At 53.3% G+C, this 15,358-nt stretch overlaps 5 protein-coding genes across 5 annotated transcripts; 2 read left to right on the plus strand and 3 right to left on the minus strand.

Moving 5' to 3' along the window:
• Positions 1 to 227: 227 nt before the first annotated feature.
• Positions 228 to 1,586, plus strand: N7519_008863 (RPAP1 family protein; the record flags this gene model as incomplete). Its single annotated transcript, XM_057295636.1, has 1 exon — positions 228 to 1,586. One exon carries the CDS (start codon positions 228 to 230, stop codon positions 1,584 to 1,586), a length of 1,359 nt encoding a protein of 452 aa, XP_057143518.1.
• A 528-nt stretch (positions 1,587 to 2,114) lies between these two features.
• N7519_008864 (uncharacterized protein) lies at positions 2,115 to 4,115 on the minus strand (the record flags this gene model as incomplete). Its single annotated transcript, XM_057295637.1, has 2 exons — positions 2,115 to 3,990; positions 4,057 to 4,115. 2 exons carry the CDS (start codon positions 4,113 to 4,115, stop codon positions 2,115 to 2,117), a joined length of 1,935 nt encoding a protein of 644 aa, XP_057143519.1.
• Positions 4,116 to 4,520: 405 nt separating this feature from the next.
• N7519_008865 (anaphase promoting complex subunit 1) lies at positions 4,521 to 10,695 on the plus strand (the record flags this gene model as incomplete). Its single annotated transcript, XM_057295638.1, has 2 exons — positions 4,521 to 6,153; positions 6,179 to 10,695. The coding sequence occupies 2 exons, from the start codon at positions 4,521 to 4,523 to the stop codon at positions 10,693 to 10,695; spliced, it is 6,150 nt and encodes a 2,049-aa protein (XP_057143520.1).
• Positions 10,696 to 10,997: 302 nt separating this feature from the next.
• Positions 10,998 to 13,288, minus strand: N7519_008866 (translation initiation factor 2A; the record flags this gene model as incomplete). Its single annotated transcript, XM_057295639.1, has 5 exons — positions 13,203 to 13,288; positions 13,044 to 13,113; positions 12,919 to 12,990; positions 12,221 to 12,858; positions 10,998 to 12,151 (listed from the first exon to the last, which is right to left on the minus strand). Exons 1-5 carry the CDS (start codon positions 13,225 to 13,227, stop codon positions 10,998 to 11,000), a joined length of 1,959 nt encoding a protein of 652 aa, XP_057143521.1. The 5' UTR covers positions 13,228 to 13,288.
• A 755-nt stretch (positions 13,289 to 14,043) lies between these two features.
• Positions 14,044 to 15,005, minus strand: N7519_008867 (uncharacterized protein; the record flags this gene model as incomplete). Its single annotated transcript, XM_057295640.1, has 2 exons — positions 14,044 to 14,842; positions 14,935 to 15,005. The coding sequence occupies 2 exons, from the start codon at positions 15,003 to 15,005 to the stop codon at positions 14,044 to 14,046; spliced, it is 870 nt and encodes a 289-aa protein (XP_057143522.1).
• Between the last annotated feature and the right edge of the window lie 353 nt (positions 15,006 to 15,358).

Consider the following 15,358-nt stretch of genomic DNA (forward strand, 5'->3'; position numbering starts at 1 on the left):
TCCAACCCATAATATGTAGCGTAGAAAGATCGATGCGAGCTGTATACAACATAGATGCTCCGGATCAATGTGAGGAACCCAATTGGGACTAGCACACCCGCTCTCTCCAACTAGCCTATTATGGTTAGTCTGTTCTGCAGGCCCATTTTAGCTTTGGGAGCCGCATGCTGGATCTCCCCCCGCGCTGACATAACTTTTTTTTCCTCTCTTCACCTTATTTACGCATCATGGCTTTTCGCGGTGAACGCTTCGTTCTCGACCTGGATGAGGAATCTGGTGCTCCAGAAGTCCCCTCTCCATTCTCTCTCGTCGGCGAGATCCAAGAACGGGCCCCCTCCAACGCCATTCCTCCCGCTCCTAAACTGCCGACCTCATCGACTGGATTCCCTGCCCCTCGCCAGCGCAAACCCTCCTCCTTCAAACAGCGACGAGCAAACCAGTCCACTCCCCCAGCTGCAGCCCCGACTGAACCGACCGTCCAAGATGAAAAGAAATCCATCGACGAAGAGAACCGCCGTCAGCTGGCGGCCATGTCGGACGCGCAGATCCAACAGGAGCGAGAGGAGTTGATGGAACAGATGGATCCAGGACTTCTGGAACGATTTCTACGAAGAGCAAACATCGAAGAGGATCGAAAGTCCAAATTTGAACCGGCACCTGCGGCCGACGAAACATCCAAACCCAAAAAATCCGTTTCGTTCGACATTCCTCCGTCTGCACCGGTTCCTGCACCAAGCGCACAATCTCATTCTATACCAAAACCATCACCCAAGCCGCATCCCCGTAATGAAGATCTCGCTCCACCCTCCCTCCCAGAAGATCTCCACCCGGCCTCCGAACGGCCTTCCCTTGACCCAGCTACTATCGAAACCTTCCACTTCCCCCAGCCAACAGCGCCAATGCCAGTCCTGGACCCATCTTCACCGTCTTTCCTATCAGATCTCCAGTCACACTACTTCCCCGAGATAGCCCAAGACCCATCAACGCTCTCCTGGTTGCAGCCCCTCTCAGCCGACGAAGAAGACCCAGACTCGACGTCGGCCTACCATCCAGCCAGCAACGCCATCTCAATGGCGCCCTCCGCAATCCGCTTCTCGCTAAGAGGCACCATTCTTGCTCCCGAAACATCCCTCTCCCTCCCGACAACCATGGGCTTGCACCATCACGGCGAGGATCCGCATGCCGCGGGCTACACGATCCCCGAGCTGGCGATTCTGTCACGCTCGACGTTCCCCGCTCAGCGATGCATTGCGTGGCAGGTCATCGGTCGGATTTTATTCCGTCTCGGTCGAGCTGAGTTTGGAGAACGGGGCGGGCAGCTGTCCGATGGACTATGGTTTGTTATTGAAAAGGAGGGCATTGTTGCTGGTATGCTTGCCGAGGCCGATGGCGCTGCTGGTCAGACCCAGGGTAGAGACAAGAGCAAGAATACGAAAGATGAGGAGGGCGGTAACTTGCCTCTTGCGTCCGGTGTTGGTCGTCATGCTAGTGCTGCTGCATGGGCAGTTGAGGGTATCTGGTTGTGGCAGAAGGGCGGTGGTGGTGACCGTGGGTTGTTGAAGGAAGGCCAGCATCGGTCTCTATAGACGGGCTCTTTGCTGCACTATGCTTGGTTAAGGAGTAAATTAACACCAGAAATACTGTTATGAATATAGTACAAAAAGTCATGATAATGTACAATTGTAACACATACAAATCTACGTTTTCTAACTGAAATGTCCCATCATTCCCATGGTCACCCGCATCCAACTTCAGCCATCCCCTCCTCTGTCTACAGCGGCCGTCGATGTAGATTCGTCAAGAGACAGATCGATATCCGTGGTAGAACAGAGACGAAGATGGAACTCCAAAGCCAAATACGAGAATTGCAACGGAATGTTGCGCTGCAACATTCAATTGCAATATTAGGGCTCGTGCATAGCACTTTTTGGGATGGTCATTGATATATCGCATCTGATACAGAGCTTATTCACTTCCAAAGAAGGAATTTCAAGGCATGGATCTCGCCTTGCGCTCCACCTTACAGCGCGAATAGTATCCTATGAGTGAGCAGAACGAGAGAACAGCAGAAGCGAAAAACTTGGAGTATGGGTATTAGTAGACTATGACTGAGATCAGGCGAAAACACGAGTCCGCTTCACAGGGCTGCCCATGCGCATAGACGCGCTTCCGCTGGCCATACCATTCAGTAGACGACCCATTCCTTCCACATCCAGCTCGCCTCGTCGGAGCATCAGCTGGTCGGTCTCTTCTGTTTCTTCCTGCTTCACTACAGGAAGGCTCTCCTCAACGGATTCTGTCAACCTCGGAGCGAGAATCATGATCTGGTGCTCTGCTGCCACGAGTACATCGAAGGCTTGCCGCTCTGCTTGCCGGGATCGGCGTGTTGGTGCAGGTAGATGTCCGATTGCCTGGAAGTTCTGGCCCATCAAATTCACGTCCTGGAAAGGAGAAACGCGGCATCGGTTTGAGGAATCAAAAGTGCCGGTGGCTTTGACAGCGTTGCGCCACAGAGACAATAAGCTCGGGATGACCGCGCTCTGGCGGCCGTGACGGAGCAGGATCGACTCATCCGGCAACACATCTGGGGATGGATTTGTCTGCAAGACAGAGATTTGGCCGCGGTGGGACGGACTTGCTGTGCTCATAGATCCTTTCAGCAACCCATCTTCGCGTACACGCCTTGTGGATGGTGTCATAGGCGCGAATCGGGATCGCTGCTCTGTTTCGGAGTTGGTGTTGGAAAGCGGCGTCATGATACGGCCACAGACAGCGTATGCCGTCAATGAACCGCCAGTCACGCCTTGGACACTCGTCTGACGGTGCAGCGGGCCCTTAACAGCACCAGGACCGGCGCCTTCAATATCCCATACGCCCCATTCACCGTCTTCGAGAAGCACCATCACTGCTCGGCCGCCTAGCACCCAGTCGGCATCAATGATTCTCTTCCGTCGGGGAAGCCCGGTGGCTCCTTGCTCAAAGCCGGGGTACAGACTGATCAACCAGCGACCTTCCGTGTCGATAGCTTCATAATCTTCCTGCGGCATTGAAGCCCGCCGTGAGGATTTTGAGGCCTTTTTGACAAAGCAGGAATAAATCTTGACACATCCACTGTGGAATGCAACAAGCAGGTTGGCATGGCGGACGGATGGCCATGTTGATGGGTTAAAGGCAATCGATTGTGCAGGTGCTGGCAAGAGGCGCCGTTGAGAGATGATATCTTCTTCCACAAGACGGAAAGAGGATTCCTCGCGGATTGGAATTCGGTGCAGTAACAGCGCACCACATCCCTCTGCAGAATGCGTGGCCACAAGCAGATCCCATTTACCAAAGTTTCCAAATCGGCCCCGCGACTTGCGCTGGTCTTGCTCATCCTCAAATTCATGACAGGTGAATGTGATGGATACACCACGTGGAATATCTTGATGAGTGGTGGCGCCATCGACAGAGAGGGTTTGGATGCGCCAGCTCTTTGAATCCGTCTGCGTAGGGTGAGGAGGCACAAGGGGCAGAGTCACAACTTTTGTCGACAGGTCGGAACAAACTACAGACACAACGATTGTGTTCCTCAGGATAGGTGGGAAGGGGTCTAAAGGCGAGCGAGCTTCCTCGGGGAGGACTCGAGGTACCGCCACATCCAGCACACGGCTTCCAAGGGGAATATCAATTTGTCGCAGAATCTCTTCGTACGGAGCAGCGGGGTCAACCTCGCTCTCCTCCAGGTTGAATTCAACCACGGGATCTTCTTTTGCTGGTTCGGGTTCCTCTTCGTCGTCGGAGTCAATGATCATGACTGAATCGGGATCCGTATTGTTTCCTACAGGCTTCGCCTTCGCTTGGGGCCCAGTCGGCTTTAGTTCTGCGAACCTTTTTCCTCCTCTCCACACAATTTTCAATCCAGTATTGTAGCCGTAAATAATCACCGAGGAGCCATTCGGAGCTCGAAGTGGGTAGCCTTTGGCTGTGTGGATGCGATGGGAGAGCGGATAGCTAAAGATTTTGCAAGACGAGGTCAGTGTCAATACAAGTATCATGACCAAAGCGCATTAACCATACCTGATCTGCAAGCCATCTTCCCTAGGGCGTACCAAGGGAGTAGTGGGAAATGAGGGCATTGTACTAGTTGCGATGCTGTCGAGCTATAGGTAGCTTCGAGCACAGGCGCCACAGGGCACCGCAGGGGTGATTGACCGTCGAATATTTGTAGTCAAAGTAAGATCTGGTAACTGAACGCCCGTTTCTAGACAAAAGCAAATAGGGAGAAGAGCGTCAAAGGTAGGAAGAGTGGAGGGTTGGGTGGATGGAGAAAGGAAGTTGTTTTGGCGGGAAAGCAAAGACAGTCGATCCAATCCGCGTTCCAGCGCGTCTTCCAACTTCGACATTCAACCACTCGGCATGTCTTGTGGGCGCACCGTTAATTGAACTTACGTGAACGATGGAAATGATTTCAACGATTTCAACTGCAGAACTGTTTGTGACAGCGTACCACGATCGCTACCCCGGCTGCTAATCAGCCCACCATGGCGTCAGTTCGCTCTTTGGGCGTTCACGAACCCTCGGCCGTCTCCTATCTAGTCGCAGAGGGAGTCCTCCCCCCTGAGCCCTCGGAAGACCATTATAATTGGACGCTATGCGTCGACGAGAGCGGATTGACTGGCCCTGTGGACGATGAGTTAGTATGGACGAAACACTGTGTTGTATGGTCCCGCGCAGGGATGGTGAAGCGAGTATTTCGAATGGACCCTGAGAAAGAAGAGATTCGGCATGCTCTTTTCACTCGCTTTGCAGCGGAAGACAAGACACACTCTAAAACCACGCCTCCGAGTCGACCTGAAGCAGCTACTGGCACGCAGAAACAAAAGCGGACTGAACCCTTCTCAACATTGGATCTACATGGAGATGCACGAGTGGCGGTTGTAGCTCCCCAGCACTCTAATGAGGCTCTTTCCAGGGCTTTGGTGGTAGTCCTCAAATCGCAAGCTCACATATTCTTCGTCGCGGGCAATAGCCATACAATTCCCCTTCCATTTGAGGTTGACTCCGTCTTTGCTACGCCTCGAGGTCTTATTTTCCAAAGGAAGGTCCAGGATGAAAATGGTGGCAGTCAGCAACCAGCTGCGCCGCCGAATTCCTTCATGTCTGCTTCGCTATTCGACCCCGGTGCCTCTCAGTCATTTTCTCTCAGCAAAAGCAAGCGTCCATCGACGAAATCATCATCTGCTGGAGGTCCTTCGTGGGTGCCAAATGCTGGCTCAATCACCAACCTACCCCGGGTTTTCTCTCTCATTAATCCTCATTCCGAGATGGGTCTGGTTGTGACATCGCAAACTTCCCGCTGGCTTCAGAGCAGCGTTAATAGCACCAGAGGAAGGCCATCTGGACTAGAGGTATTGGATCATGTGGATGAGATTGTGTATATCTCCCCAAAAGACGAACTCTCGGATACCAACAGACAAAACAGCGGACCTTTGATCCTAGTGGTTACCATCAACACAACTACAGGTATCTACACGATTTGGACTGCGCGCTACAAAGACGATGAATCAGGAAGCTCAATGAAAGACAAAGCCAGACGGGAGACAGGTGGTACCCGGTCAGTAAGGCGAAGCTCGCATTTCGGGATGGCGACTGGCGCGACAACACCGGCCGCTCGCTCTGGAGCAACCCGAGAGAGCTTTGGGCCTCGGACCGACAACTGGCCTTCCACTCAGGTATCTGAAGGGAAGACTGATGCTGAAGACGACTTGGCTTCGAGAGTAGCCCAAGAGTTCGGAGATGTCGGTGTTCCCCTCAAAACATCAAGGCGAGTCAGCTCACTTCTCGCCCGAACAGACCTTGCAACTAGCCAGGACCGTATCACTTTTTCGGACCTGGCTACTGGCAGTCAGTCCAGCACCATGCCTCATGGTACTGGGTTCAGGCAGTCTATCGGAGGAGCAAGCACTCGCGGAAGCTTTGGTTTTAACCCTCGAGGCTCTCTACCTCCAGGCACAGGGTCTATTTACAGCACTGCGGGCAGCTTTCTGGATGCCCCAGTGGACAAGCTACTCGAAGAGCTCAACAACGACAGTCTATCTTCCGGGTTCGAGAACATTGCCCTACGCGAATCGACATCCGGACTCCCGGAGGAACTTATATTAACCAAGATTGAAAGTTTCTCGTCCCAATTCTCAGGCAGCTTCCAAAAAAGAGGCGGCATCCCGCCGCTTGAAGGTTTCTACATTGGCATCCACCGAGTTTGGAAGCGCCCACAAAGGCAATACTTCCCTGGCAGTATACATCGTGGACCAAGAGGCACAGAAATTAACTATTGTGAATCTGAGGGCTGACCGAGAGCCAACCTCCAAGTACCGGAAGAAAAGGTCCAAGTCCGCCGAGCAGCGTCCGTTACTCGTGCGTGCGGTAAGGATCCAAAATGTCTCAAATGTCTTGGATGCTTGCAGAATCTCCGATGGGGACCTTTCTCGAATACTCTCGTTAAGTGAAACGGAAAGCGGACACCGCGAACTATCATTGCAAACGCTGTGGGGTAGTCCCGTCAAAGTTGAGATTCCTGTGCCACTGCAGCTGTATGAACCGGATGGCATCTCTGCCAACAAACTCGAGAGTCGTCCAAGAGAAAGTGGTGTCAACCGAGTCATGGCAGATCCCGACCTCGTCTTCAACAAGTTTGATCATGGGTGCTCTCGAGGGAAGATCGACCTTGTGGACACCCATAAACAACGCCACAGACTCCAAATCCGAATGGAGCCTCGCAACGAACTGGTGAAGAAAATACTCAAGATCTGCAAATTTGCCTTGCGCGAGTCCGAGAAAGCGGGCGATGGCATCATGGTGGCATGGTGGGAGGTCATGAAATGGCTTCGAGGCAAGGAGGAAAACAACATTGAGTGGACCGCCATGACAGTCGTCTTGTTAAGTCTAGCAGCCCCATTCGTCTCCCCTCCGCAAACGCAGATTCCCAAGCGAGCGCGTCGCAAGAAGGGTCTACTGAGATCGAGCAGTGGAGGGCACTTGGATCTGGAAAGCTGGGAGTCCATGCTGGACCTGGAGTCTGGCTCATCTGGTGTCGTAGCTCCGTGGATGATGGACAGTTCCTGGGGCTGGATCGTCGAACAAGACGCAATTGAGGGTCTTGCATCAGGAGATGCACCCAAAGGTGGCAATGCAAGTCGATCTACATATCGCCAGAATTCATACTTGATCCGGTGCATCGCTCTCAGTCGTGAATTTCTCCAAAGTCCCGAAGGCCTCAGGGCTGCTGGCCGCGACGGCTACCTCCCTATCTCTGAAGCGTTCTCAGAGAACACAAGATGTACCGCATTGTGCAGTGTTCTCGTGGCCTTGCATCTATTGCGGGAGGAACAGAAGCTCTCCACCTGCGACTCGGATGAGTCCCAAAGACCTCTTGGTTTGCTTGCTCCTGTCATCGCACAATTGGGCGGCTGGCTAGGATGGGAATCCTGGAAATGGACCGAGGATGCCTATTATGGCACCGAAATGGCCAGTATGGAGCGCTGGCAGTTTGAGGATAACACCCATATCGCTGGGCTACAGGTTCCCGCGGAACCCTTCCCGCCTCCATCCATCTTCGAGTTTCTCATGGGTGCTGCTGCTCATCGGAGCCCTACACCGTTTGTTTCTCTCCTTGATATTGTGAATGCATCCGAGCGAACACCCAGGAAAGGGCGAATGTGGCGTGAATGTTTCAGCATCACACCAAGAACGTGTGCGCTGAATGGCTTCTTCGCCGAGGTTCACAGTGTGTCGACACCCTTGGACAAGATCAAGCTTTTGCAGCGCTGGGGGTTCACGAAGAGCGTCATTGATAGCTTCCCAGAAGGCGTCAGCGCACCGCTCTATGAAGCCGTTATGCAATGTCAGATTGAGGCTTCCACATCCTGGAACGCGTCACTCCTAGAGCTGATTGACAGAGAAGACCTTTACATGTCGATGAACCCGGCTCAAACCAATTCATTGGCGGCACCACAGCAGCCTAACCATAATGCCATCCGAGATTTCCATTATATCAGCAGCTCAGCATTGGATATTGATGCCATCAACGCCTTTGAGGCGTCTGCAGAGGCTGACCGATACTCAGTCACCAGGCTGATATTCCGAGAGGATAAGCGATTTATGGAAGCAGCTAAACTACTAAATCAGTCCAAAGCACCGGTGGCAGAGTGTATAGCCGAACCTGGCTGGAGTGAGTCGGACTTGTTAGAGGCGCAAAAAGAAATCGTGCAGCTCGTGACAGTCCGGACGCTGTCTACTCCAGCGGGTCGTGCAATGCTCACTTTTAGTGGCCGATTGCCTCTATTGACTGAGAAACTGCCGATCCCTTCATTTTCCCTGCAGTGCGTCATGAAGCCGGACAATGTGACGGTCAGCGCGGATAGATCTGCGTTCTCAGAAGAAAAGGTCTGCTGGGCCTTCTTCCACAACGGAGTATCAACGGGTCTGGCAATCTCCAAGGCTTCGAAGGGCATTGACACATCGTGGATCTTGTTCAACAAACCACAGGATCTTACCAACCGGCATGCCGGGTTTTTGTTGGCTCTGGGTCTGAATGGCCATCTTAAATCGTTGGCCAAGTGGGTTGCTTTCAAATACCTCACTCCCAAGCATACCATGACATCAATTGGTCTCCTGCTTGGCCTCTCTGCGTCGTACATGGGCACAATGGATACTCTAATCACACGCTTGCTTTCGGTACATGTTACGAGAATGCTTCCACTTGGAGCAGCTGAGTTGAACCTGTCACCGTTGACTCAGACAGCTGGAATTATGGGCATCGGCTTACTTTATTGTGGCTCTCAGCATCGTCGTATGAGCGAGGTCATGCTCTCGGAAATCGAAAACAGTGAGCAGGATGAGCAAGCTGCTGCCACCGGAGAGGAACTCCGCGACGAAGGATATCGTCTGGCCGCAGGCTTTGCCCTTGGTTTCATTAACCTTGGCAAAGGCGATGATTTGCGGGGCATGCGCGATATGCACATTGTTGAACGGCTATTGTCAATCGCGGTGGGCACCAAGACCGTCGAAATCGCCCATGTACTAGACCGTGCCACAGCTGGCGCGACCATTGCCCTCATGATAATCTTCATGAAGACCAACGACTCGGTACTAGCCAAGAAGATTGATATCCCCGATACCACTGTTCGCTTCGACTACGTGAGGCCGGATCTGTTCCTGTTGCGAACATTGGCACGACACTTAATCATGTGGGATAGTATCAAACCTACTGCTGAGTGGATCAGCCAGAGCCTGCCCGAAGTCTACCGGGGAAGATCGCGACTCACGGATGTGCACCGGCTGCGCAGCGAAGATATGCCATTCTTCAATATTATTGCAGGCCTCTGCTTTGCCGTCGGTCTCCGCCATGCTGGGTCGGGAGAAACAGAGGCCCGAGATCTGTTGCTGTTCTATCCAGACCAGCTTATCCGCATCTCACGGCTACCTGTGCGATGCTACGATGCTAGACTCGCCCGCAACTCGGTCCGGAACTGTCAAGATGTGGTGGCCCTATCTGCCGCGGCGGTCATGGCTGGCACGGGTGATCTAGCTCTGTTCCGGCGCCTGCGCTCGCTCCATGGTCGAATCGACACTGATACACCATATGGCAGTCACATGGCAGCACACATGGCTATCGGAGTACTCTTCCTTGGAGGAGGCAGCTACACACTTGGCACATCCAACCGCGATGTGACCGCGCTCATCTGTGCATTCTACCCGATCTTCCCAACAACTGTCCTTGATAACAAGTGTCACCTCCAAGCCTTCCGCCATCTCTGGGTTCTCGCCGCTGAGCCACGATGTCTCGTCCCTCGTGATCTTGATACCCGCCGCCCAATCTCGATCCCCATTACCATAACATCTCATGACGAGACCACCCGCACCGTCAGCGCCCCCTGTCTACTGCCAGATCCTAGCAGCATTGCCCGTGTTGAGATTCGCGGACCAGACCACTGGCCCCTCGTTCTAGATTTCAGCCAGAACGATGCCCTACGCGAGAAATTCCTCCGTGGCGACCCATCCGTCTACCTTCGCCGCAAGGCAACCTATAGCCCAAGCTCCTCAACCTCCGTCTTCGCCTCCACCCTGACCGGCCTCAGTGAAGCCCAAGACATCCTCCCAGCAACCACCGGTCCCTTCTCAAACCCAGCCAAGGGCCTCCCACCCTCGGCATGGCCAACCCGCACGGCCCTACTCACTGGCAAGCCATCTGCAGCGATGACTCCATCTCAAAACCCCTGGGACTGGGTCTTCCAACTCCCCTCCTTACAAGACCTCGACATCCGAGAGCGCTCCCTCGTCCTCCCATCTTCCTTCCCGATGCGCTCCGCGCGCATCACCACCGATCTTGTCTCTGTACCGCCCTGGCTACGTACCTCAGCGGTCGATGCGAGACTCGCTCTGTCGCATACCGTGCGCAACATTGTGCAATCCGCACGCGGCCGTGGCGCTGATCCGGACCAAATTCGTGATCGAATCTGGCAGCTTCGTCTGCTGTTTGATTGGCTGGACCGTACTCAGCCTGGCGATGAACGGGACCATATTTCCAGTAGAGGGCTATTATCACCGGCGCAGGGTCAGCCATCTGGGCTGTGGTTACGGAGAGACTTCGTTGAGGAAGCTAAGTGGCAGGTTTGGGGTGTGCAGGTTGGAGATCTTGAGGGAGAGAATCAGATATAATTGTATTCATATTACGAAGAGACCAAAGCCCAAATGCTATGTTTATTTTCTAGTCTCTTTCCTTCTCCAATATAAATTCCCCAGGAAGTTCGCCTCCGCAGAGGGAAACTGATAACACTACAATTCCAAGTTCATATTGATAGGGGGTGGTATTGATATTGATATGGATAAGTCAATCTGAACAGCTCCTATACCAGATGCAATACATGCAGGTCGATCTAACTATATCCATGCAAGGGTGCAATCCGCATCAACGTCGTCAAAGCGTTAAGCATCACGCATTCTCATCTGTTCAATTCCAATCAACCATCATACCCAACAGCCTGAAGCTCCTTCCGCACCGCATCCTCAGTCTGGATCTTCTTCATCTGCGTATCCTCCAACTTCTCACCACCGGCAAGACGCATCTTAAGTTCATCAATAGCGCGGATCTTCTTCAGCAGGCCACGGATCTTCTTATCCTGGGCAGAGGGATCCTCGACAGCTGCGGGAGCCGGGGCAGCGGCAGGGGCAGGGGCAGGGGCAGACTTGGCCACACCGTTTCCATTCGTGGCTCCAGCATTCTTGCCACGGTTACGGTTGCGGTCTGGGCTGGGCCCAGTCGGGGCGTTGGCAGGAGGAGCGTTATCAGCTCCATCTTCCTTGGCCTTCTTAGCCGCCTCGCGCTTCTTCTTGTTCTTCGCCGCGGACTTGGACAGGTTCTCGGTAGGCAGGGCGACGCCGCCGCCAGGCGCGGCTCCGGGAGGCAGGTACTCCTCCGAGGGCTCAGCGCCGGGGATCTCACGGCGCCGGGGCTTGCCGAAGGTGTTCATGCTGGCGCCGGGCACGCCGTCGCGGACAAAGGCGGCGCCACCTTCATCTTCACGCTTGAATGCGAGCGGGGTCAGCTGGCCACGGGCACCGGGGGGACGGTAGGCACCTGCTGGCTTGACGGGGGCCTTGCGCGTGCTCAAGTAGGCGATGGCGGAGGGGTGGGGCGCGGGCACCTTGGTGAGCGGCTCGCCCAGCGGGTGCTGTTCGATGCTCTGCGGACGCCAGGTGACGTCGTAGAGCTCAGTCATGTCCTCGTTGTAGGTGAGACCGCCGCTAACGTGCCAGATGCGCACTCCGTTGTCGACGCGCAGGCGGGGGCTGGTCGTCGCGGTCAAGATGTACTGTCCGTCGGGTGACCAGGCGCACACGCTGGCGTTGGAGGCCTCGACAGTGGTGATCTTGTGGTAGTTCTTGTCCATGTCATAGAGGTCCATCTGTCCTGCCAGGTTACCGAAACCGGCAACGAGCACGAAGCGGCCATGGGGCGAGAACTGGATGGTGTTGCGCGGCGCGAGGGGGAAGTTGTGCTTGGGTATACCGCGGAAAGTGAAGATGGTCGTCTTAGCGGGCATGTAGCCGTACACAACACCGAATTCCTTCGAGTTGGGGTTCCAGCTAACATCGTGAATAGGGCCCTCCTTATCTGTTGATTGTCAGTTGACCGCAACAAGTAATAAAGCGAGAGAAAAAGAAAAGGAAAAAAAAAACGTACCAAGATCAATGCGCGAGTCGAATGCACCGCTAGCGCTCAGCAAGTACAGGGTCGTCTCGCCGTAGTAACTCTTGCCAGTGCGGTCCACCTCAGTCTGCGCAAGCACGATCAAAGTAGTCCCAGAAGCGTTCCACTTCAGCTGGACCTTATCGCCCTTGAAGAAACTCTTCTGCGACACGGGCGCAGTGAACTGCGGCACAATGAACACCTTAACCTGAGCAGGCTGGCCCTTGCGCTCAGGAATGAACACGGCAATGGACTGAGTCTGACCCGGCGACAGCGCAAAGTCCGACACTCCCTCCACGCGCAACTTGTTCCAAACAGTAGACAGGTTGTCGCTCTGGTAGAACTGAACCTCATTGGTCACGGTGCGGGCGCACAACCGCTCATCAGCAGTGTACTGCAAGTTCCAACCGGTCTGCGACTTCTGGACGAAACTTCCCACAACCGAGTGTTCGTCCCCGGCCTCAATGGCACGCCAAACCTTCAAGTTCTTGACGGCGTCTCCGTTCTCGTCCTTAGATGTGCGCTGCCAGGTGATCACGTAAGTGCCGAGTGGCGAGAATCCAAGCTCGAACACATTATCGGCAGGGATGGTTCCAACGACTTGGCCCACGGAAGGATCGATAATGGTGACCCTGTGTTGGAGACGAATATTAGATTTTGGACGTGAAAGTGGGGGGGTTTACCCAACTTACTTCTCGGGTGATGCCCATGCGAAATACCGGCCACACGGCGAGTAAGCGCTACAGCGGAGGTTACCCTCTGGCCTTGGGGAACAAGTCAGCAAAATTTCTTGTTTGTTATCGGACTCAATTCTTACTTCTCGAACCCAGAAAGGGGCTGATAGACAGGGGCGGCATCCATGATGCTAATGCCCTTGAGCGTGCGGACTGTGCGATTATCAGCAACCATTCATCCACTCGCGCCGATTAATGCGACCCGAAGTCGAGATCAAAGACAGGGAAAGGAAAACACGTACAAGCAAGTTGCGTAGGAGCAGTCATCTTGATTTCAACTCGCGGGTCTAGAATGAATCCACCAAAAGAAGAGAAATCGAACGCTTTTTCCGGACACAAAGGTAAATAGATTTCTTCTAGGAAGAAATGCGAAACCACAAAGCGGACTTATAGGACCAAAATAACCTCACAACGAACAACGGTCCCGGTAGAAAATAACGGGGAGTTGAACAAAGGCGAAGTGAAACGGGCTTTTCGGGGGTATTTCTCGGATTGGGAATTCGTGGGGGTGGGCAAGTGCAAACAGCAAGTCGGAATAGAAGACTGCTAGACAAGTCAATGCCAGCAAAAGAGGACGGGCGAAGAAAGGTGGGTGGTTGAAGAGTGAAAGGAAGAAAAAATTCGGGTTTGGCGATGTGGCTCAGGCGGCATGCCGTCATCTGCGGTTTACGCGTTGTGCCGGGAATCCCAACTGTATAGATACGCTTGGGGCTTGGCTTGAAGCTTGAATAAACGATATAGTAGTTTGATGGGATATTATTCTAGATGTCTATATACCTAGATATCTACTATAGAGTCTAAATGTCTGGATCTTTACGTGGAAAAGACAGGTGGCAATGGTCTTCGGAGGGGAAGACCCAAATCAGGTACTGACGACAGTTGGATATCTTGAAGAGAAGAGCCTCAATACACAGATTTCTCTGCTCATAATAACATGCATAGTCATGGTTATTTCGAAAAACATACACAAAGAAAGCAAAAAAGCAAAAAAGCAAAAAAAAAAAAGCAACCCATTCGAAGCATCAAGCCACTAAAAAAAACGCCGTCGTAACCTCTTGAATCTACCAAAGCATGGACCAGAATTTAATCCCTGCCTGGCGAGTCAAATCCACTGTTGCTGTGGCCGGGCGTGGAAACCAATCGTGGAGTTCTGGCAGTAGTATCAACAACATCGGAGTCAAAAGTCATACCATCAACCATGCGAGCATCCTCATTCATAGGTTCGGGAGTCATCGACCCAGCCGGGGACGACGACATCATAGAACTCTCCCCGGCATGGTGCTGTTGTTGCTGAAGATATGAAGCCAGCGGAGTCGAGCGGTTGACATTCGAGCTACCCATAGAAGTAGGCCGTCCTCCGATACCTCCAGAGGAGACGCGGTTCATTCCAGGCGGACGAGAAATCGGCCCGCTATAAGTACTGTTGGCGCCCTCGCCAAACCCAACCAGACTAGCATTACCCTCGTCACTGACGTTGCCGACACTGGAGGTGCCGTCGTCCTCGTGGTCCTCGCTCATTTTGTCGGCGTCGTATGTGTCGCTACTGCTCGCCCAGGTCGTGCGCCCGGCGATGCTGCCCGTCGCGCTGGCGCTGCCAACCGTGCTGCGCTCCTTCAGTGCTTGACTCTCAAAGTATCCTGGAGCATACGGCTGAGGCACTTGACCGGAAGATGTCTGGCCACCGGCGCGGGCTGTGGCAACGCGCTCAAGGCCCGCTAGGCGGGAGATTCGATCTGCGCGCTCAGCCTCTAGGGTTGTGGTAGATGATGTAGAGGACTGATGCGCATGGTGGCTGTGGGGGAATGGTTGGCCCTGGTGGCCGTCTTTGATGGCAGTTGTCGAGAGAGCAGATAACGATGTAGTGCCGGAGTTGGGGGTGCCTCTGATTTCCCCGTTAATTAGCCAAGTCAGTTAAATCTTCAAGTTAGGTATAGACAATAGAGAGGGGGAGATAGGGTTATAGAGAGCTCTTACGGTCCCATATCCGATGGAGTGACGGGGTCCGCTGGGGGAGGAGGCAAATTGATCAGCGTTGGAGTATTCATGATGCGAAGATATGAAGATGAATCTCTGAAAATTAAGCAGAATCAGTAATTCAGTGAAAGACGTCCAAGGAGATGGAGGTTGAAAAAAGGGAGAGAAGGAGAGATGGACTTGCCTTGGACTTGGAGAACTAAATAATTAATTTCCCCCACGTCATACCTCAGTGGTGAGTGCAATGGGGATTAGTGGCCACCATGACAATTATGCGGGCCACACATATATTACCTGGGTATAAGTCCTCAGATATCTGGCCTAATTTATCTGCTTACAACCTTGGAAGGTTGTTGCCCTTGACAAAAAAATTGAAAATTTGAATTATCCAATTTATTTGGTTCAAGACGATATTACAAGCTTA

The sequence above is a fragment of the Penicillium mononematosum genome (assembly GCF_028829835.1).
Source record: "Penicillium mononematosum strain IBT 11891 chromosome Unknown utg000005l:1.0-9366267.0:1.0-9372171.0, whole genome shotgun sequence".
Classification (NCBI taxonomy): Eukaryota; Fungi; Ascomycota; class Eurotiomycetes; order Eurotiales; family Aspergillaceae; genus Penicillium; species Penicillium mononematosum.